Source organism: Babylonia areolata, chromosome 22 (assembly GCF_041734735.1).
Source record: "Babylonia areolata isolate BAREFJ2019XMU chromosome 22, ASM4173473v1, whole genome shotgun sequence".
Classification (NCBI taxonomy): Eukaryota; Metazoa; Mollusca; class Gastropoda; order Neogastropoda; family Buccinidae; genus Babylonia; species Babylonia areolata.
The window spans coordinates 34,160,232-34,184,645 of NC_134897.1; the positions used below are offsets into that span (position 1 = coordinate 34,160,232).

General features: G+C 38.0%; 2 protein-coding genes across 2 annotated transcripts; one reads left to right on the forward strand and one right to left on the reverse strand.

Moving 5' to 3' along the window:
• The first annotated feature begins 2,454 nt into the window (after window positions 1-2,454).
• LOC143296894 (carboxypeptidase Q-like) lies at window positions 2,455-5,324 on the forward strand. Its single transcript, XM_076608885.1, has one exon. It carries the CDS (start codon window positions 2,511-2,513, stop codon window positions 3,912-3,914), a length of 1,404 nt encoding a protein of 467 aa, XP_076465000.1. The 5' UTR covers window positions 2,455-2,510; the 3' UTR covers window positions 3,915-5,324.
• A 2,623-nt stretch (window positions 5,325-7,947) lies between these two features.
• Window positions 7,948-24,345, reverse strand: LOC143297161 (leucine-rich repeat-containing protein 61-like). The gene is made up of 8 exons (XM_076609349.1): window positions 24,209-24,345; window positions 23,872-23,958; window positions 21,264-21,410; window positions 20,424-20,484; window positions 18,015-18,166; window positions 16,989-17,057; window positions 15,894-16,013; window positions 7,948-15,157 (listed from the first exon to the last, which is right to left on the reverse strand). Exons 1-8 carry the CDS (start codon window positions 24,219-24,221, stop codon window positions 15,027-15,029), a joined length of 780 nt encoding a protein of 259 aa, XP_076465464.1. The 5' UTR covers window positions 24,222-24,345; the 3' UTR covers window positions 7,948-15,026.
• Window positions 24,346-24,414: the final 69 nt, after the last annotated feature.

Genomic DNA, 24,414 nt, shown 5'->3' on the forward strand with positions numbered 1-24,414 from the left:
CACTACACATCCACACATGCGCACACGCACGCACACGCACGCACACACACACAGTGACACACACATGCGCACGGCGCGCGCGCGCGCGCACACACACACACACACACACACACACACACACACACACACACACACACACACACGTTCTTCACCCTCTAGTAGTAGTAGTAGTAGTAGTAGTAGTAGTAGTAGTAGTATAGGGACTGGAAAGTCATCTGCCTTGACCTCAGTCTCGGCCTTTTTATGTCCCCATCGAATCTTCATCTTCACTTCCATTTTATTTTATTTATCTATTTTCTCCTGTTGTTTGTTGTTGTTGGGCGGGGTACGCAAGTACACTTCTGCAAGAAACTTTGTTTTATTCTTCATAAAAATTTTTTTGAAAATCTTTTAAGATGGTATTGGTGTCAAGGAGATTTTTGAACGTGTTAGTATTTTGTGCAAGTTTAACTTCGGTTGGTAGTGCATTCCATGTTTGTGCAATTCGGTTAGCCAATGAATTTTTTCTAATGTTGGTGTTGCAGTGTTCTAAACAAATTTTCTTTACTGAGTTCCTTGTACTGTCATAGTCCGACATTCTAAAGATATGTCTTGCATTTACATCATTTATGTTATTTAATATCTTATAAGTTTCAATCAAATCTCCTCTTACTCTTCTACCTTTTAGTGAGTGTAGATTTAAGTATGTAAGTCTTTGCTGATAACTCATATTCTTGCATTCTTTTAATAATTTAATTCGTTGCTCTTCTTTGGAGCCTTTCTATTGCTGTAGATTCTCTTAAGGTATGGGTGCCATACAATATTTTCGTATTTTATATGCGATCTAACTAATGCTTTATATAGATTGAGAAATATATCTTTAAGTAATTGAAGGTTCTCTTAATTACAATTTTCATTTAATTGGCTTTATTTATAATATTATCAATATGTGTATCAAAGGATAGTTTATTGTCAAACATTATTCCTAGGTCTTTCTCACTATGGCATCAGTTTCTCAATATTCTGTGTCGTGTTTTCTATTTTCATATGGTAATTGTTGTTTGGATTTTTCTCCCCCTGTGTGCATTACTTTACTCTTTGAAACATTAAAATAAAAGTTCCATTTGTCAGACCATTCTTGTAGTGTATATAAATCAGTTTGTAATGTGATTGTTGTGTGCATCACCACAAATTTTTAGTGTCATCTGCAAAAAAATCACACATACTTTGTATACAATCAGGAAGGTCGTTTATATTATATATATATATATATATATATATATATATATATATATATATATATATATATATATATTGTGAAAAGTACTGGTCCAAGAATACTGCCCTGTGGAATACAACTGATTACGTTTGCACAAGTTGACTTTTCTTCTCCTATCTTAACCAGTTGTGTTCAACCTGTTAAGAATCTTCTTTTCCAGTTCAGTAAGTTACCAGTAATACCATACGAGGCTAATTTTAATAATAATATTTCGTGTGGGACAGAATCAGTCGAATGCTTTTTTGAAGTCTAAATAGTCAGTAGGTTTACCGCTATCTGTCATTTTAGTCAGATCTTCGACTACTTCTAATTGTTGCGTTATGCATGATCTATTCTGTCTAAAGCCATGCTCACATTCTACATAAAGGTTATTTATTTTCATATGCGAAATCATTGCATCTCTAATAAAAGATTCTAAAATCTTACACACTATACATGTTAGGCTCACTGGTCTATAATTATCTGGTTCTTGTTTTGACCCTTTCTTGTAAATAGCTGTTACCTCAGCCATCTTCCAGTCGTTTGGTATGGAAGCACTTTCAGTTGACATCATGGATGATGCTCAGTGGAAAAGCCAGCTCTTTGCTCAGTTCTTTTATGAGCCTTGAAGGTATTTGGTCTGGCCCTTGTGCTTTATATGGGTCTAAAGCTTTTAATCTATTTTCCACTGCCATAGGGGTGACCCTTAGATCACATACATTATTTCCCGATCTGGAGCTTTCTCCAAGGTTAGGCAAATTTGTAACAGTCTCTTCGTAAAAACATTTGCAAAGAAATTATTTAGATTATTTAAAATTATTCCCACCACCATGCCTCCGCCCCCCCCCCCCCCCCCCCCCCTTTTTAATTTTTATTTAATTTATTTTATTTTTTTGTTTTTTCGTCTAATATCACTAAGTGGAAGGACGTTAAACTGAAGACCACCACACACAGAGGTTATTATTTATGATTTTGGTATTTAGTTCACCATACAAGCTCATACCTACTGATCTAAAAATAGAAGGCTCATACCTTGCAGAAACTGGTTTTTGACGTTGTGTTTTTTTGTTTTGTTTTGTTTTTTTGTTTGTTCTTTTTAATTGAAAATTAATTCAGAAAAATAGGAATGCAGTTTTATTCGGTTTAGTTTGGTTCTGGCCATGAACATATAAATGTTCGTGGGTTCTGGCAGTGAATGTAGTCACGTGACTGAGTTGCTACTCATGTGACTAAATGCAAAAATAGTTGTGTGCTCGAAGGCGGAACATCAAAAATGTCAAGGCACTGTCTGATATCGCTTGTGGTCCTGGTGTTTGTTATTGTTCCAGCGGTTTTATCTGAACCTCAGGATGTTTACGAAAGAGCGCTTGCAGACATCTTACGCCTCAAGCATACGGCTGACTGCATCATAGATTTTACCGTGAATGGTAAAGGACAGAACCAAACTTACACAAGACTTGCAGAATTTGTTGACAAGTTTGGAAGTCGGTTGGCGGGGTCGCAGAATTTGGAAAACGCTATCGATTACATGATAAATATTCTTACAAAGGAAGGGCTGGACAATGTTCATGGTGAAGCAGTCACAATTCCACACTGGGTGAGGGGCAAAGAGTTTGCCGAACTGCTACAACCGCGAAAACACCCTCTGGCTATTCTGGGACTGGGATACAGTGTGGGAACATCCCCACATGGCATCACAGCTGAAGTTCTGGTGGTGCGTAGTTTTGATGAATTAAAATTACGTGCAAGTGAAGCCAAGGGGAAGATTGTAGTATACAACGAGGATTTTGTGGATTATGGAACAACTGTGGCCTATCGCAGTAGAGGAGCTTCAGAAGGTGCAAAGGTGGGTGCCGTGGCGACACTGATTCGCAGTGTCACACCATTTTCCCTGTACACACCCCACACCGGCATGCAGGATTATGAAGCTGGAGTGCCCAAAATCCCAACAGCCTGCATCACCATCGAGGATGCCCAGATGTTGTGGAGGATGTCACAGCGTGGAGAGAGAATTGTCATCAAGCTGTTCATGGGCGCTAAGAATCTGCCTCCTGTTCAGTCCCGCAATACTGTTGCTGAAATTAAAGGAAGCAAGTACCCTGAGCAGGTGGTTTTGGTCAGTGGTCATCTGGACAGCTGGGATGTGGGTCAGGGGGCCATGGATGATGGAGGTGGAGCTTTCATCTCCTGGCAGGCCCTGTCCATCATCCGCCAGCTTGGCTTGCGACCCAAGCGAACGCTGCGTGCAGTCTTGTGGACAGCAGAGGAGTTTGGACTTATTGGTGGGCAAAGTTACTGGCAGAAACACAAGGCTGACATTGCTAACTATGATCTTGTGATGGAGTCAGATATTGGTACGTTTCGACCTCGGGGAATTGCTTTCACAGGCAATAGAAATGCCACAAAAATAATGAAAGTGTTGTTGAAGACTTTGCTGGCCAAAATTGGTGCCACTCAACTGACATCCCCAGCGGAAGTGTCAGACATCCCTTGGTGGATTGAGAACGGTGTACCTGGTGGCAGTCTGCTGAATGACAACAAGGACTATTTCTTTTACCACCACTCGAATGCTGACATGATGACCGTGGAGAATGCACATGTGCTGGATTTGTGCTCAGCTGTCTGGGCTGTGGTTGCCTTCTCTGTTGCAGACATGGAGGACATGTTACCTCGATGATGTAAAACACATAAGTGCAGTTTTGATTTAGTTCATTCAATCATTGGCTGACTTTTTTTTCAATGTTTTTTTGTGTGTGATCAAATTATCAGTTACATTTACAGTTATTTGACTATTTGATATGATTAAGTTATGTTTGCAGCATTAGAATTATAGTCTGACATGTGTTTTTTGTTGGAAACTGGAATTCATTTGTATTGTACTCCAGAATTTTTTTCTTTTTGTGTAGGTTTGAGGAGCCTCTGTAGATAACCCAGAAGAGCATTGCAATGCCAATAGTCAAATCTGGACAAAATGCATTACAAAGTAGTGTCTTTATTACTTCTAATATGACAGATTTGCATGTATAATTATAATTATGGAAATAATGTGTCTGAGTTGAAGGTATGCAGGCCTGTCATGTTTTCATAATATTTGAGCCATACAAGAGAGATTTTGATCAAAGTGAAACTAAAATAATTAAACTAAAGGCAAGGTCATGCACATGATCAAAGAATGATAAATGTAAGTTGATTTTTACATTAAATTTTTGTTTGGTGTCATATACTGTACCATGTCAAACTGATGCAAACTAGGCCTATTGGTTTGCTCTGCTTGGCCAAATTTCGCAATTCTCTTTTAAAAAACAATGCTATTAAGAGTGGGGCTATAGTTTTTTTTTCTGTTTCATGTTTTGGATCGCTCAATATAACCAAAGAGATGATTGAGATAGATAGATGATGGTTTTCACTGCTTTATTTGGATTGTTTCTTTTCTTTTTTCATGCCCTGATCAAGTTGAGTCAATTTTCATTTGTTTCTTTGCCCCAAGTAAAAGTGAAAGAGTAGAGTACACACACACACACACACACACACACACACACACAAAGCAGAACAAATGATATTTATGACTTCTGATACTATGAGGCATGACATTTGAACAGCATCACAGCTGATAGTATTAACTGCGCCATTATTTGATCTTTCATTAAATGATTAAATGGCAGCTAAGAAGCAACTTTTCCTTTTTCCGTTCTTTATTTTTATGTCAAGATGAGTATACATGAATCAGGAAGAATATCCAGGATATTCTACAAGTATGTTAATTTTGTTATATGATATGAACAACTTATGTACATTTTTTGTTTAGATACGTGTGTCACAGTGCACTGAAAAGTACATGTGAACCAGGCAAACTGGGGTCATCAGATTTCAAACTTAAATATTGAACAGCTGATCCATGATTTAAATGTGGTATTCACTTTTTTATGGCATTCCTACTTGTATATATACTTAGACCTTAAAGCCTGAGGATTTATTATATATGGATATTTACAATGTACCCTTTTTGGTTGAAAATGGTTTGATATGACACAAACTAGCCAAAGCACTCAGTGAATAAAGTGTTCTCAATATTTTCCATTATTTCTGCATGTTATTTTAAATGCTGTTGGTGGTTTTTGGTTTTCTGGTTCAAAAGAACTATTAATTGGTTATAAAGGAACCCAATTGTACATGTGTAGACAGCCATTTCTTATTCTAATGCCAGAACTTCAACGCTGCACAAACCAATGTAAACAAAAAACAAGAGAGGCAAGGCCTTCAAGACTCAATTGTGATACACTTAAAAAAAAAAAATCCAAGCTTTTTATGTATTGAGTATAATGCATTTACTGTTATATTATTTTTTATATTCTCTAAACTTGGCACCTAGATATGATATTCGACCCAACAAAAGATCTGTCATTATCATTTTTTGTTCAAACAGAAACTTATTTTGCTAAGCATGGAAGTTTTGTTTATTGCAAACGTTTTGGTGCAGACAGTAAAACAAGGGAAATTACTCTGCTGGGGGACTTAGTTTGCTTTAAACTGATCTTACTCATCTTAAACATTACATTTTGAAATTATACTCAATACATAAAAAGCTTGGATTTTTTTTTTAAAGTGCATCACAAATGAGTCTTGAAGGCCTTGCCTCTCTTGTTCAGTTCAAAATGTAATGTTTAAGATGAGAAAGATCAGTTTAAAGCAAATTAAGTCCCCTAGCATTAATTAGAGTAATTTCCCTTCTTTACTATCTGCACCAAACGTTTGCAAAATAAATAAAACTTCCATGCTTAGCAAAAGAAGTTCCTGTTTGAACAAAAAATGGTAATGACTGCTCTTGTTGTTGGGTCAGAATATCAGATCAAAGTGCCAAGTTTAGAGAATACAAAAAGTATGAATACAACAGTAAATGCAGTTTGCATATAATTAGGCTTCTTTTTCTTTTTTTTTCTTTTTTTTTTTTGTGCCCATCCCAGAGGTGCAATATTAAGATGACTGGAAAGAACTGAATTTTTCCTATTTTTATGCCTAATTTGGTGTCGACTGACAAAGTATTTGCAGAGAAAATGTCAATGTAAAGTTTACCACGGACACACAGACACACACACACACACAGACAACCGAACACCGGGTTAAAACATAGACTCACTTTGTTTACACAAGTGAGTCAATGATCCACCATTTTGACCTTGAACTTTGTGGAAAAGTCAGAAGGTCGTGAAAAAAATCTTAGCATTTGTCTACTTCTCAATAAACTCGATATTAGTTGTTTTTAGGGGCACCAGTAAATATTCTGCAAGTTTACTCCTGACCTTTCCAGTTGATGATCCAAGACCATGGACATGACAGGCATATTTTGGTCTCCCATTGCGGTTAGTAATTCATGACAGTGATTTCAATTGTGATGATGGGTAGAGATTAACATTAACATGTTTGATGTTAATCTTCGCTGGCTATCGTGGGTCGTACATGACTCAGAAGGGTACAAAAACGCAAGTATCTCAGCCAATTCTTAATATTTTTCTACGAAATTTCAGAAATGCTTCCTACACCTAAAAGACCAACTTTTGCCAAAAAATGAAAATAATTCATTAATTAGAGTAATTAATGGTGGAGTTTTAACTACACACGGACGCTTGTGTGGGTCGTGTATGACGCATGCTTTTTAATGGATAACCAATTTGACATCTGCCTTGTTCCAATGTCGTAGAATGGGAATAGTATAAGTATGCCAAGCTTTATTTTAGCATCAAATGATGTCATACTTCAAAAACGCTTTAACTCTTTACTCTACATCCCTGGAAGAGAAGGGGTATAGGTGGGAAAGTGACCTTGAACTGATAACCTTTAAAAAGCTTCATTATTCTTTACCTGCAAACTGATAACTCGCCTTCACAAGTGCAGAAACACAATCTACACCGAAAACACTAGTGCGCAAACAGACACAACTAGTCTGTTTACCAGACATACACACCATCGAGTTATGCATGTGTGTAAACTAGATAACCTACAGACACACAGACACACACACATACAGGCTCATCCACTCTGTACACACACTTATATATATAAGTAATAAAACTAATATACAAATGTCAGTACTTGGTGTCTGTACTCACTGCACACCTATCCAAGCACACACATACTAACACAGGCACTCGAGTGTTTAATATTTTTAGGTAAAATATAGATAATACATTAATTACTGATCGACACATATCCACACATGCACCAATGTATTTCCAAGACACACACATGCGCTTGCTCTAATGGGTTTCTTATTTTGTCCTCTTCTGTGTTCTTGGTTTGTGAAGTAGTCTTTTATAATCTTCAAGATCTCAAACAACAGTTGCAAGAAAGTACATCATGGTTTGTGATTTCATCTGGTCAAAGTGTCATGAGAGATTTGAATGCAGTTTCACTGATCGTGTCTAACTCTTCACTTTTCTAGGACAGTCTATTGTCACACACAGATGTAAATATGTCACGTTCTGCATATCATTTATCAGTGAAATCATTTGTTGATCTACTTGTGAATTGCATGCATTTGCATTTTTACTGTGTTTAGTTTGCCTTGCCTTGGGGGATGAGGTGCGAAGGGTTGTTGTCTCATGCACCCATGTAGACTCGTACCACACTCACATCCAATTTTCCATTCAAATTTTTATTCAATTCCAAACCAAAACTTAAACTTGAAAAAAAAAAAAAAAAAAAAACCTGAAAGAAAAACAAAACGAGCAAAATTAATAGCAATGAAACAAAAGGGTTACTACTATGTCAACATGATCATAGTAAATTAAAGGTGATTAACAAAGGAAATCATTACCATATCCGCATGATCATGGCATAACAATATAATAACAAGAACAGCATCTACCATGTCCACATGATCACGGCATATAAATGGTGATTAACCTTCGCTGGCTGTCGCTTTTGACTACACACGGAAGCTCATGTGGGTTGTCCATGACCCATACCGCTATCGCTTTTGACTACACACAGAAGCTCATGTGGGTCGTCCATGACCCATACTTTGTGAAGAGACAAAAACCTGTATATTCCTCCAAAGCTTATAACAAAATATAGAAAAGGAAAACATATCGTAGCAACTGATTACACACACATGCGCTCACACATGCATACACTCAGAAGAAACACATGCTCACGCATTCACACACACAAACTGATACACACAAACGCATAACACCACATGCACATACATACAAACCCTACTTATGCACACAGAGATAGAGAGACTGACACAGACAGACAGTGAGACACAGAGAGAGGACTCATAGCATCCTATACACGCACAATCAAAGATATTCAGTCACACAGGTACATGCTGTTTGAGAAAGGGATGGAAGGGGGTTATAGCTGGAGACAGGCGAAAGGGACGGGGTGGGAGAGTAGTGGGGTAGTGAGGCTATTGAAGGTACAACTTTTAAAAAATTTTCCTTCACTGATTGCAAATTAAACCTGAAGAAATCACTATTAAAAAGGTATGGGTCATGCATGACCTACACAAGCTTTCGAAGGCGACCACGTTTTTTCCTCTTTAAAAAGCATGGGTCATACACGACCCACACAAGCATCCATGTGTAGTTAAAATGCCACCTTTAATTACTCATTAACTAATTAAGTTTTTTCAGTTTTTGGCAAAAGTTGGCCTTTTAGGTGTAGGAAGCATTTCTGAAATTTCGTAGAAAAATATTAAGAATTGACTGAGATATTTGCGTTTTTGTGCCCTCCTGGGTTGTGTATGACCCACGATAGCCAGGAAAGGTTAAATGACAATTTATTACTGTGTCTGCATGATCATGGCAAAACATTATAAAACTAAGAACTTCTTCTGCTTATGTGTTCATGGGCTGCAACTCCCACGTTCACTCGTATATACATGAGTCGGCATTTGCGTGTATGACCGTTTTTACCCCGCCATGTAGGCAGCCATACTCCGCTTTCGGGGGTTAAAACTAAGAACAACATCTACCATGTCCACATGATCATGGCAAATTAACGGTGATTAAACAAATATATTACCATGTCCGAATGATCATGGTATAACAATAGAAAAACAAGAAACAGCGGTGATTAAACAAATATTATATTACCATGTCCGCATGATCATGGTATAACAACAGAAAAACAAGAAACAGCATCAACAATGTCCACATGAACATGGTGAAATAATGTCAATGAAGCAAAACAACATCTTCCATGTCCACATGACCAATGCAAGTTAATAATGATAACACAAAATTACAAATGTATCATCAAAACAAACTGTATTACAGAATGCATAAAAAAAGGAATTACTTGCAGTTTGAGGGAACTCGCAGCAAATGAGCGAGCAATCAGTGGAATTTTTCCAGAGATAAAGTCATGCAATTCTGTGAAGTTCTTCCACAGACAATCATATCAACACATAAAATTAGAACCATAATCAAGATGTTTCTTGATTAGCAAGGGGTTGGTAGCTATATGTTTTCCTAAATAACAAAAATAATATTCAATGCATGGGGCCTTATGAACACAACCCCATAATGTTTCCTTAAAACAACAGCAATAAACAAACCAACACAAAAATACCAACACACACCTCAGGACTAGGATGTTCCCAAAGGTGTTTGTGCCCGCTGCCTGTCAGCATCACACACACATTCTGCCGGTGAACCTGAGTCACTGAAAACAAGTGTACAATCATCCGCACCTAAAATCACTCGTCCCTAGATCTTAACATAACTGGACATTAGGGAACAACCACGCCATCAGAAACCTGCTATACAAAGGAACATTACTTCGATCTCAGCTCAGCACAACACTCTCTCACACACGCACACACTCAGAATCTTCGTCAGCGACTCTGTCTTTATGCTGATGTTCACTTAGCAAAGAGTCTCATTCCTGGCTAAACCACAGCAAATAATACAGTGTAAACAGTACACAAAACATCAAATGTTCAGCATCTCTCAGCATTTTTACAACAAAAGAATACTTATATTTTTCTGGTTCCAAATGTCTGCTTCATGCTACAGAACTGTGTTTATACTGGAAGGTCACAAAATAACCTTGACACATGAACCCTAGGCCCACTGTGTGTTGCCATACCGAAAATTTAACGAACACACACCAGCCTATAAACTATCAGTTCTTTTGAGTTGCAAGAAGTGGTCAACAGCAAAAAATTAATTACATATAAATGAACGAGTCCTCTCTTGAAATGAACTTGCTATATCACTGACTAGAAACCTTTCATAATAAAATGAACATTTAACAATCTTTTATAAATAGCATAGTTCTTCCATGATAATTTATGTCACAAGAAAAACAACAACAAAATCATTTTCCATAAAAGTCTGTATGAGACTTTTGTAAACAAAAGGCATTTAATATAACAGTATACAGAATAAAAAAAATGAACAGCACTCTTAAGTAATATCCTGCAGGCAAATTTTCCAAAGTCAGACTTTCTTCTGAATAGTATGCCCTAAAAATGACTTTCTTAACAAGAAAAAAATAAAATTCAATCTTCAACCAAACAAGTGGTTTGTAACTTGTTGGTTTTCCTGCAGACAACCAAGACCGATTTATATCAGGGAAAAATCTCACATACCCCAGTCTCTCCCCTTCCATAAAGCACCTGCTTGCTCTGTGATGTTGTCTCTCCAGTGGTTGGAGCCAAAGTGACCCACAGCTCTTAGAAAATGCCCAAGGTACTATTTTCATCCTACCTCAACACACTGTAGTATCCTGAGATTTAGTCCCCAAAATACTATCGTTCACAAAATAATAAAAATCAAATTTCTGAAACTCTAACCTAAAGGAAAAAGATTAAAAAAATTCTTACCAACTAGGTGGTGTTTAGCATCTCTGCATTTTCTGCGGAGATAAAATCATACACATGGAGCAGATGCTCACAAAAAACAGGCTAAAATCCATCTCGGCAACATGTGTGATACATGTGTACAATCTTTATCAGCTGTCAGCATCACACTTTTGCTTTTTCTCTAAAAGCAAAAGCACTTTAGTTTCTGGCATGAGAAAGTAAATAACAGTAGAAATTCTATATCTCAATGACAGACTTGTGTTTTTATACTTTCACAATAAGGGATGTACTTGTGGGTGGTATGCAAATGGTGTACATGTTGTGTATACATGTAAAAGTTTGTTTATTTAATATATATCTAAGTGTGTGTGTGCATGTAAATGTATGTGTGCATTTTTAACACAAACCCATACATATGTCTAAGTGTTTGTATGTGTGTATGCACAAATGAATGAGTGCAAAAGCATGCTGGTGTGTGTGTAAATATCCAAAAGAAGCAAGACCATTAAATAAATTCCATTTCATAACAAAAATGAAACCAAAACTTTGGAAAAACATCAGAGCAGAAAAAAAGTGAAAATAAGGACACAAACAAAAAAACATTACAGAAATCAAACTCAAAATGATTCCTCAACAACTCTGCAATCAATCACTTTTCATTCCAATAAGACCAATCCAAAGTACCAACTGACATGGTGAAATGGATAGTGCCACAGACTGACGTCTCAGAGGATGAAAGTTCAATTCCCAGCAGAGGTGGGCAGGGGGAAGGGAGGTTGGGGGAAGGCGGCACGGCCCCAAGTTTAGCATGCTATGGGCTTAAATGGGAAGACAGGCGCCACGAGTCAACTGTCATACACTTCACAGATGCATCTTTGGTTGTGTTGCTCAAATTTCCTTGCCATCACTGCAGGTATCTGTAATTCTCTGATCTGGGTAACACCAGGGTACCATTATGAAAGAAGTGTAGAGTACAACCTTGTAGTCCACAAACCAAAACTGGACCTCCATAGCGACACTGTTATCCTTTCCTCCTTCATCATCAATAAAAACAAAAATCGTCCCAAAATGCTGTGGCCTTTCATGCCCTCCTTTCATGGTGACCTCAGTTTCGATCCCCCTCCACTTCTGTGCTTGGGCGAGTCCTGTCAAGGTCTTCTATATTGGCAGATTCATAGGGAAGTGTAGATAAGGCCATGGTGGTGGTCTCCACTCTATAGGGAGGATATTCACTCAACTGGCTCTGCGACTAAGCTATTATTGTCATCAATAGGGGGCTTAGGCAGGTGGTGGCTTAAGTATGTTAAATCAGAACAGGTGCTACTGAATACCACTGAAGTGACTCAGCAGCTGTGCATGGTCTCCTCTGGTGTGTGACCTCCTTTCGACATGACATCAATAGTTCTGTGTGGACTGCCAATGCTGGGATTGCGACAGACGAATGCGGGTGTTGCTGTGTAACAGGAACTCAGAATGAGCAGTGTAGGAGTGATGCCACTGAAACGATGCTGATGATGTAACAGCAAAAAGAAAAAAAAAAGACCAATCCAAAATCTACAATTTTTACATTATCTAAGTTACTTTTTCTATCCCAACCTCAATGAACTCTAAAACAAAGGAAATGCAAAACACAGCACACACAGCACACAACAAAGTGAGACCACACTGTAGGCCTGGTGAGCTGCACTGTGCCCAGTCCTTGCTGTGATCGTTCTATCTTGAGCTGTGTCACTGCAGTCTTATTCTGTTGTGTTGACTTCTCTTGTGCAGACTTATGTAGTGCCGTCTTCAAGTTAAGTGTCATCACAGTTCCGCAGTTCAGCTGCACAACTTTCTCGCTCACCTGTCTGCTTTGCTGGCTTCCTTAGAACTGCTGCTGGCACACACTCCACTTTGACTGCCTCATGTATCTTAGTCAATTGCTGCATAGCTCATCCACCAGTCAAAAGATTCAATGACTACACTTTACACATGCAGTGCTTGGCTCTCAAAACAACATGTGCAGCTCACAAGACACATGACACACTGACATGGACAGCTGGACCCAAAACTGAACTATCAGTGTAACAAAAATATAACTGTCGATGGTCCGCACATACAACAGAGGACCATTTTCATAAACTTATTTCTACATATTAAAAAATACATCCAAATAGGGTAAAAGATCACAAACATTAAAAGTGCAAGTGTGTAAATAATCAAGAACAAATAATGTTCCAGTTAAATGCACCCTTTTGGACGGAAATAATCAAGTAAATGTTGTGTGTTCACAAGCAATATTTGACACTGAAAAACTATCACAGTATTTAATCCCAATCAAAAGCAGCACAGAGTTAAATGACCTGAATGGAGAACATAAAAATCAATACTGACAATACTTTCATACAATGAGTCATAATCACAAACAGCACAGCAATGTGGAGACATTACCACAATGACTCAGCACAAAAGCATCATTTTCTTCACACCAAAGACCCAGGGTTTGTTTAGACTATAGAACATTCCCTACATATTGATTTGTCCGAATGCAGTGACGCCTCCTTGAGCTACTGAAACTGAAATTGAAACCCTACATATGCTAAAACTAACAACAATCAAAATTAGGAAAGGTGAATGGCAGATTTCCATATAACCGAGGGCAATGACTGTGTTGTATGGGGAAAATTCTCTGTTCAAACTGTTGCACTACCGATCAAGATGCAGCTTCACAGATGTACTGGAACTGATAGGATTCAAACGTGGCTGTCTTTTTCTGTGTTCATGGACTGAAACCCCCCTATCCATTCATTTCCAAACAGGATTCATGTGTAAGATCGTTTTTTACCCCAGCTATTCAAACACAAACAGCCATAATCTGTTTTGGGGATTGGTGCATGCTGGGTAAATCATTGTTTTCACAAACCCCTCAAACTGACATGGGTAAAGAAATCTTCAACATGAATATTTATGAATATTTGATTTTCTGTGTGTACATGCACAAGGAGTTTAGGCACTGGCAGGTCTGCACACATACTGGTCTGGGAGACTGGGAAAAAAATCAACTGCATAGATTTGAAACACAGACCTCACAGACCTAAGTCAACTGCCTGGATCTGAACTACAGACCACTCAAATCTAAATCCACAGAACACACAAAACCTAAGTCCAACACACTAACCATTCAGTTAGTCCTGTCTTTACAATATGTGATTCTCTTACACAAGACTGTCTTTGAAATTGACAGCTGTGTGTGTTAATCAGTTTTACTTTTGCATTCACATTATCCCTACTGACAGCAAATTGAAATTAATTCAAACCAAACAGTGGAGGCCAGTTTCTCCAAAGCTGTAACATTTCATCATATGCTGTCCAATTTTTTGTATGGTGGAAATATTTGTGTTCACAAGCATTAGCTCTGACTTACTGAAAGTTACTTGTTAAGATAATGCCTACATACTTAAAATTATGCATGCTTGCCAGACTTCTCTCTAAGTATTATGGCACAAGTAAAGGCACTCTCTAATAAGGAAAAACAATAATTCTTTCGCCACCAAGTTCCTGTGTGAAAAACACTCCCAAGAGCCAAATATTTCAGACTTTACTCTCAGTCACACAATTTGGTTAGTGTCAAAACAACACAGGGAACCTGTTCACTTCAAACAGTTTCCTATTTCAAGGGAAAGTTTGCAGCAGCTGTCAAGTAAAAAACGGTCTGTTTTACACGACCCCTAAATGTTGACTAATTCGCCTATTGCAGCAAAATATCTAATTGACGAAGTCGCCTATGGCCGTGAAAGAGTCAATATATATCAGGGTAAAACTACTGGATGGACCCCCCCTCCCAAAGCTAAACAACAACAAAACAAACTTCAGCAACTGACTCTGCAAAAATAATTCATCAATCATTTTAAGATTTTTCAAGAAAAACACAGTCTTCTAACAATGCTGAGATCCATACTTTTAATGCTTTGTTGGTCTGCATCACTTCTCCCCTTTTCAAGATGCTTCTGCAGCAGTTTCTGAGGCTACAGGAGGCACATCGGTGTCTGTGGGGTTCTTGGACCTCTGCAGTTCTTCAAGTCGTTCTCCTGCCCTGATGCTCAGGTGGTGACAGCTGATCAGCAAATCTGTCAGCAAACAAATCAAGAGGTCTGTCCACATGAGGTCTTACACACATGTATCAATACTACTGATCCTTTTCAAATCTGTTTTGTGGGCTCAAAAGGGACGAATGGGGAAAAAAATCTTCAACAAATAGCACAAAACAAACAAACAAACAAATATACAAACAAAAGTGATACCATGCCCTTCATTGTGCACTTTTCTTTGCTTGGGGGGCCTTGGCGGGGAGGTTAACATTTTGAATGTTATATTCTCTTCATTGACACATTTTGAATGTTATATTCTCTTCATTGACACATAGTCATGCAAACATTTCCTTCTTTGCATGAACGAGTGGGCTCCGTCACACATAACTCTTTTTACCCCACCATTTTGACAGCCATACTCCAATCTTTAGAGGAGCTCACATTTCCTGACCAACACTGCAGGTGACTGAATCTCTCAGGCTTGATAGATACCAGGATGTTTTATCAAAATAAACTTAGAATTCAGCCCTGTTAAGCCAAAATGATGCTCAAAAACATCAGGTACTGAAGATGCGTCCAAAGAACAGGCTGTCAATGGTTTAATTCTTTTAGTAAAAAGTCCTCTTTGATGAACACATATACAAGCAAAGAAAAGAAAACGAGTGAGTTTGCTCTGCTTGGTAAAACTCCCCAATGGAGAACAATATAGAGAAATCTGCTGCGACAAGAATTTAATGAAGATGAGACAACCAACAGAACATAAACACTGACGTACCTTTCAGCTGCTCCTCTGCCTTGTTATGTGTGGCTGCTGAACGGTCAGGCAACCGCCACAATTCTGAAGGCTGTCTCTTCATGTCTACCAAGGGCACACTGATCTCTGTGTCTTTCCAGCCTGCACACACACAAATAATGTAAGTACTGATTGTTATCTTGCAAAGAGGAACACTGATCTCTGCATCTTTCCAGTCTACACATACACACACAGACCTACACATGATGCAAGTACCAACTGTCTCTTCCACAGAAGCACACCGATGTATGCATCTTCCCAGCATACAAACACACACACAGCTACACAAAACACAAGTACTGATTGCCTCTTTAAAAGAGGGACACTGATCTCTGTGTTTCCTCAACACACACACACACACACACACACACACACACACACACAAAACACAAGTACTGATTGTCTCTTCCACAGAGGCATATTCATCTCATCTCCCTGTCTTCAAAGACTACACACACACACACAAAGAGCAACATATAACTCAAGTAGTGATTCTGTCTCTCTCCAGCCTGTATGTACTTAGTTAAAACATACTAAAATCACAGATGGGAAAGGATATGTAGTTCTGAAGTACCTGGAATCAGAGAATTTTATGTTAATAAAGATGCATTGTTATCAAATTGAAAAAAAAAAATCAAAATGTGCACAATGCGTCTGGAAAAAATGGGGAAAACAGAACAGGTTTTGTCTGTTTTTATGGTTCAGCAAGAGAGACACAGAGTATGTGAGTGAGTGAGTGAGTGAGAGTGTGTGTGTGTGTGTGTGTGTGTGTGTGTGTGTGTGTGTGTGTGTGTGTGTGTGTGTGTGTGTGTGTGTGTGTGTGTGTGTGTGTGTGTGTGTGTGTGTGTGTGTGTGTGTGTGCATGTGAGCGCTTGTGCGCTCAGAAAACTTTGACAAACATTCCAGACTTACGGGCTAACACAAGAAAGGCTGCAATGCTGCAGAGGCCAAGTCACAGTTGCCTATGTTTGAAAGTGAAACTATCACTCTTACCACTGTAATTTCAAAGTTTGAAAGCAGCAAACTTCCTTGGCACTCATGAAGAACAGAATGACCATTATGCTTATATATACTTACTCTTCAACTTTTTATCCATGTCTTGACAAATGTAGAACACTTCACTCCCTTTCCCTCGTACCCTTTGACCTGCAAGATTTCCAGCAAATTTACTTCAATGCAACTACATCACATATGCAGCATATAATCATATCTCACTTTGGTACCAATGAACAAGAACTGGTTTACCAAACTCACACCACTGCTGCTAAAAACATTACAAAACAAAGCTAAAAAAGAAAAAAAACCATGATGAACATGATATGATAACTCTCAGCATATCGCATTTTCATGACGGATTATCTGGGCACTGATGATGAGTCATAAATGTTTTCATGACAGTGTTGACAATTTTTTTCCTTCAAATCTTGGTCACTCCTTCCCCTCCTGTAATCAATGGAAAGGACTTCACGTTTAGTGTTTCAAAATCTTCCTTTAAATATGCATACTTTCATTACTTATTAAACATGCTTTTTGATGCAAGCATTTCATGAATATGTTATTATACATACACTCATGACAAGCATAAATATAACCAAAATTGAAGATAAATAGAACAAACTTGAACACATGTTCCTGTTCATGACTGCTTGTTATCATAGATCAGTGAAAGGTTAGACAACCTGGCCTATAAATGTGGTGTGTCTCTACGATTACACACACACACACACACACACACACACACACACAACGTATCTACTAACCATGAAGCATCAGAAGCGAAGAAAGCATGTTGATGACATCACTGGCACATACAAACACACGAGCACACACACACACACACACATACACAAACACACACATACACACCACATATCCACTCACCATCAAGCACCAGAAGTGAAGGAAGCATGCTGATGACATCACTTGCACATACAAACACATGCACATATACACTAACACACATACACAAACATACACACCACATATCCACTAACCATCAAGCACCAGAAGTGAAGGAAGCATGTTGATGACATCACTTGCACATACAAACACACACACATATACACTAACACACACACACATACAAACCACATATCCACTCACCATCAAGCACCTGTAGTGAAGGAAGCATGTTAATGACATCACTGGCATAGGACGGGAGCATACAGGCAGGGTTGGACAGTTCACGACCTTCGTCCATTAACCTCAACTCTCTGAGGTTTTCCAGACCACACAGGCACCGCAAACTGTCCACACTGTCACATACACAATACAGTTACAACATTTTTTTTTTTCTCTCTCTCTGTATATATATATATAGAGAGAGAGACAGACACACACACACAGTGAGACAGTACAATGCTGGATAAAAGAGTTCATACTTCTCTTACAAGTACATGCAACCTTCATCAAACATAATCTTCAAACAAACTTACTATTTGCTATTATTTTCAGTTGTCTGCCCATAAGTTTTCCTATCCTCTTTTCTCTCTTCTTATAACAGCTTGGAACAATATATATATATAGACACACACACACAGTGAGAGAATACAATGCTGAACAAAAGAGTTCATACTTCTCTTACAATTAAATGCAACCTTCAAACATAATCTTCAAACAAACTTACTATTTGCTATTATTTTCAGTTGTCTGTCCATACACATGCTAAGTTTTCCTTTCCTCTTTTCTCTCTTCTTATAACAGCTTGGAACAAGTGATAACTGCATCCTTACTTTATCAAGTTTATCCCATCTTAACTTCAGACAGCAAGGTGTGGAAATAGCAGGTCAGTTAATCTGCAAAATCGGGAAAAAATTCCACCCTAAACCTACCAGATGCTGCTGGGACTGAACCCACAACCTTTAGACTGTAAGTCCAATGCTCTACCACTCAGCTACCATGTCTGTCAGTTTGTGCATATATATATATATATATATATATATATATATATATATATATATATGTAAGTGTGCAAACATGCACATTAATTTTGTTTATCTTTTTCAAGTTCACTGTGTTTGTTGAAAGAGAGAGAGAGAGAGAGAGAGAGAGAGAGAGAGAGAGAGAGAGAGAGAGAGAACTCAGAACTGTTTTAATGTCAATAGCTTATCAGCCCTAATGACATGGGGGTACAATCAAAACAACAACAAAATAGTTCTAAAAAAAAGATGAAACGACTATTCAAAACATACCATTTTTGAACGTCTATTCAAAACATACCATTTTTGAAATCCATTGATAAGGCATCTACATAATTTTGACCATCCAGTTTACGAAGTCAATTTCTTAAAGAACAACAGTGAGTGATGTTTTTTCTTCGAAAATTATATGCTTCGGCAATATACTTTGCGAGAGAGAGAGAGAGAGAAACTTGAAACTTGAAATGTTTTATTGTCATTGCCTGCAAAGGTCTTTTGACAAAGGGGTAACATTTTCACATCAACAGATTACAATAATCTTTATGATGTAAATTTTAAACATTGCAGTCAAACAAAGATTGGTAACACTGACACCATAATTATATATGTACATAGTATCACTTCAAGGAAAATACTAAGAAAAAAAAAAGAAAGAAAAAAAAAGAGAAAATTCGACCATCCTCTCACATACATAATTTCATGTACTCCCTACTTTCATTCCGGAACATATCAGCATTCAGTCAACTATGGTTAACTACCTTATCATATATTATTTTGCCCGTGTATAACAAGTCCTTGTCTTATTTTTTGCGCTTCTGCAATAAATTTTGCAATCGATCTAATTATAATTTCATCCTCAGATGATAAAACAGACACAATGTTGCGCATTTCGGCTATACCTGCTTCAAAAAATTTACATTTCTTTCTCAACTCATCATAAGCTTTACACTCAAACAAAAAGTGTTTCTCATCTTCAATTTGTGAGCCACATGATGGGCATGGTAATTCTACGGAAGTCATTCAAACCATTTCTTATTTGCGTTGAAACCAAGTGTCCTCAATCGAAATCTTGCATAACTCATTCTGTGCCATTTATCTGTAATGATACTTAGAAATTTTTCAGGTTGAAATACGTTTTTAAATGAGAAAAACCAACTATATTTTTCTTTTGTTTCCATATCGGAGTGCCAGTTTTGTTGAAAAGAACAAATAAGTCTGTCTTTAAATTCAGATATAAATTGCTGCTCGTTTCCTACTCCCTGTGATAACCACACAATTCCAAAGCCATGTTCTGATAAAACTTTCTTTACTCTGTAAGCCCAATTCTCTTTCCCTAAATCCATTTGAATATACATCATATCATAGGCCTGTCTGCATAAGCGTGTTTGTGGAAGTTTCAACAGTTTCAACCAGTATTTAATACACTTTACAAAAATTTTTATATACAAAGGGTACCTTCCTGTTTCTCCGTATAACACTGTATTAGATGAATGTATTGGTACATTTAAGAAATGTTTAATTGCATATGTATGCACTTTCTCAATCTGCTTATGAGAGAGAGAGAGAGAGAGAGAGAGAGAGAATATTTATATACCTGCCAATCAAATTCCCTGCTATGTTTAAACTGCGGAGGTTTTCCAGAGGCTGCAGTCCATCTGCAAAAGACAAAAAAGTTAATGCAGATTGAAATCTGGAAACTCCTCTTCTTCTTCTGCGTTCACTCGTATGCACACGAGTGGGCTTTTACGTGTATGACTGTTTTTACCCCGCCATGTAGGCAGCCATACTCCGTTTTCGGGGGTATCTGGAAACTCAATGCTGTTCACATATACTCACATAAACATTTATCCACACATTCACAAAATCACACACACATGAATATATATACACACACATTGTCCCTGTAAACCATTTAAAAAAAAGAAGAAGAAAGATGTTTTGAAAGGAAAACTGAAAAAAAAAACCCAGAAATAATTACCTGCAAGATGTACGAGATACTCTGCACAAAATCACTGACTCAGAATCATAACTGTCACTGACTGAAAACTAAAGAGTAAACTGAAAACTCAACAGTAACGTCATTTTTTCCACCATGGTTTCCTTGATCAGATACTGATATGCATTTTTGTGAAGACAGTAAGAGTTGGAGAGAGTTAACATATGTACATACACACACAAACGGATGCATGCAACATGGAAGCAAGACACATACCAAAGCACAAACTTGTGAAAACACATTATTATCTAAGTTACATGATTCTTTTGCCATTAAGACTATAATTTTCTTTGAAGAAGATACACAGAGAGTGATAATATTATACAAACAAACATGAATACACATATATACATTATTCACCCATTCCACCCTCCCCACAATCACATTCACACACACACACACACACACACACACACACACAACACAACATAAAAGTACCCAGTGCAGATATTCTGTTGGCAGACAAATTGAGACACTGCAGTGTAGACAGGCCTGCCAATTTATGAAGCTTGGTGATGTCATTGTAACTGAGGTCCAACCGCTCCAGACTCAAACACTCCCCCAGGCAGCCAAGGTCTGTGATATCTGGTGGACACGGGCAGGACTGGCAATGGTTAGAACTGAGAGTCATGATGGTTAGAATCTAAGCCTGGGGATCTCTTTGGCAGCCTGACTGGTACGACTGATGATCTAAAATGTGCAACTATTATGCAATTATTACCACCACCCCCTTAATCCCTGTGTCTGTCTCTCTTTCAATCCATGCTATACTGGACATATAAATGTCAAGTGTAACTATAAATTTACTCTATCTGAAACTTGAAAGACTATACAAATAAGAAAAATTACAATGTTATATCAATGTGTTATAGTGTGCATGTAGTGTCACCTACACTACCCCCACCCTGTCTCCCTCCCCTCCTCCATCCCTTCACCCTCCCCCCACCCCCACTGTCTCATCTCCCTCCCCACTCCTTCCATAGCTCATTCTCTGAGGTTGGGTAGACCCCTTGCTCTCGATCGCCCCCTGAGTAATGAAGAACTGCAGAAATTGCATGTGTGTAGCATGTGTGTAGAGTATTTTGGTTGTGCTGCAGTTGTACTTGGTTGTTTTTTTTTTAGATATTACCTACCTGCTTTGTATACAAGGTGGTGTCTGTTAAGTGTGAACATGACAGGCACAATAGCCGAGTGGTTAAAGCATTGGACTATCAATCTGAGAGCCCTGGGTTCTAATCTTGGTAATGGCGCCTGGTGGACAAATGGTGGAGATTTATCCAATCTCCCAGGTCAACATATGTGCAGACCTGATTGTGCCTGAACCCCATTCATGTGTATTCGCAAGCAGAAGATCAAATATGCACGTTAAAGATCCTGCAATCTATGTCAGCATTCAGTGGGTTATGGAAATAAGAACATACCCAGCATGCACACCCCAAATAATGGAGTATGGCTGCCTACATGGCAGGGTAAAAATGGTCATACACATAACAGCTCACTCCAGTATATACAAGTGAATGTGGGAGTTGCAGCCCACAAACGAAAAAGAAGAGACAGGCTAACACTGTGTCAGTTTGTGTAGAGGTTTTTTTTCATGTGTGTGTGGACATGGGGGTAACAGCAAGTTGTTATTGGACACATGTTCACTTGATGGTAGTTGTAATACCATGTGTAGTTGTTGTGTCATGTGCCAGTTGTATACTTTGTTCAAAGTAGGAAAGCACATTGAATGTGGTTAATGAGTTGGTAAACTATGTATGAGAGCACTGAGAGTCAGTCCTAAGTTGTTATACATGGTTTGCTATTAACTGGAGACACGTTGGTAGTTATAATTTCCATGTACTTGTGCCAGTAAGACAAAGTGGGGAGTTGTTTGGTCAAAAATGGAAACACACATTTATTGTTAACTTGTATTTACATGACTTAATAAGCACTGAGAATTGTACTGGTCAGTCATGTGTTTGATGCACAGTATTGTATGGCACTGTTAGTGGCAGGTAAGCTAAACTAAGCTTGTTTTACCTCATATAGAACTCTGTGTGAGAAGAGTGTATACTGTTGGACATGTGGTGCATGGTGACATGGGTTTTGGCTGATGACCAGTTAAATGATTATTATGTCAGCCTTTCATATCAATGATGTCCAGGATGTTTTGATAATGTTTCTGACCTGGGTTTTAGATTTGTATGTTCTAGGTATGCTGCTTTATGTAGGGTGTGCTTAACTTTGGGCTGTGTGTTGCTTAAAGATGCTTAGTGCTTAGCAGGAATTGTGTGCTGCTTATTCTAAGGTTATAATAAACACTTTATTATATAAAAAATAAATAAATAAATAAATAAATAAATAAACTCCATGTGACCCATCTTCTGGTATGAGGAGAGAGTGTGAGTGTGCATGCATCCCTTCTGTTCTTCTTACCTGAGATCCATCTTCCACCATTTATCTACCCCCCCCCCCTTTCCCCCCACCCCCCTTCTTTTCCCCTTTTTAACAAATGCACGATAATAGCAACTGTAATACTCCCAACAATTTAAGAAACAACAGATACTGTTTAATCTTTTCCCTACCTACAGGACACAATGTCAAGCAAAAAATGATGAGTATTGTTTTTAAAACCACAAAATATAGCAGTAAAACTAACAGAGAAAAACAAATGACAAGGATTTTAGGATGAAGCGATCTTTAGATGATTAACACTTTTATAAGCTGTGGTTGTTTCCCTCTGTGTTCCACTAAGTATTAATTATAAGTTAATACAGACTAAGAGACTATGTAAATTAAAGTCCAGATACACATTATCCACTTTTTTCACAGAGCAAAATTACGCACAAATGAGCACATTACTGTCCTCATTATTAACACCACCACCACCACCAACAAAATCAAGTATGATGCTGCTTTCAATGTCACTCTAGAACTGCAGCTTACAGTTACTCTTCCAGCACTCCACTTCCAGCCAGTCAGAAGTTCCCCACTGACAGAATATCACAAACATATATCAATCACAATAAATTGCTTGAAACTAAAGTCCTTTGTTTTCATTTACCTGATTTTTTTAACACCACTGTGTGGATGCTTTCCAGTTCAAACTCACCAGTGGCAAGTTTCAGCATTGTTTTTGTGATTCTTCCATCTGAAACATGTAAAATTATCATGAAATGTTGTCATTTTGCAATGACAACTGACATAATAAAGCAATGTGCCGTTCAGTTATGTAATGTTGTGATTTTGTTATGTAGTTGTTGCTGTTTTTGTTACTTTAAAGACATTTTTCTCTGAAATAGAGGCCGTCGTACAAGTCAAACCAACTTATCAAGTGTTGCAACGATTCATTATCACACACAGAATTGGTGACACGATGCAAAGAGAAAAAAAAAACATACCCGAAGCAGTCATTGCTGTTTTGGGTGTCACTAATTACATGAACTCCTACAAAGTTGTAAATTGATATGTAGGTGATGTCGTTGACAACGTTTTGTATTTTCTCCTTTCTGTTTGTACTGTTCGCACGACGGGCAGACAACACGGAAGTGTTGCTGTTGTGTGATACGCGTGCGCATACCTGCCAAGGGACACAACCTTAAGAGGC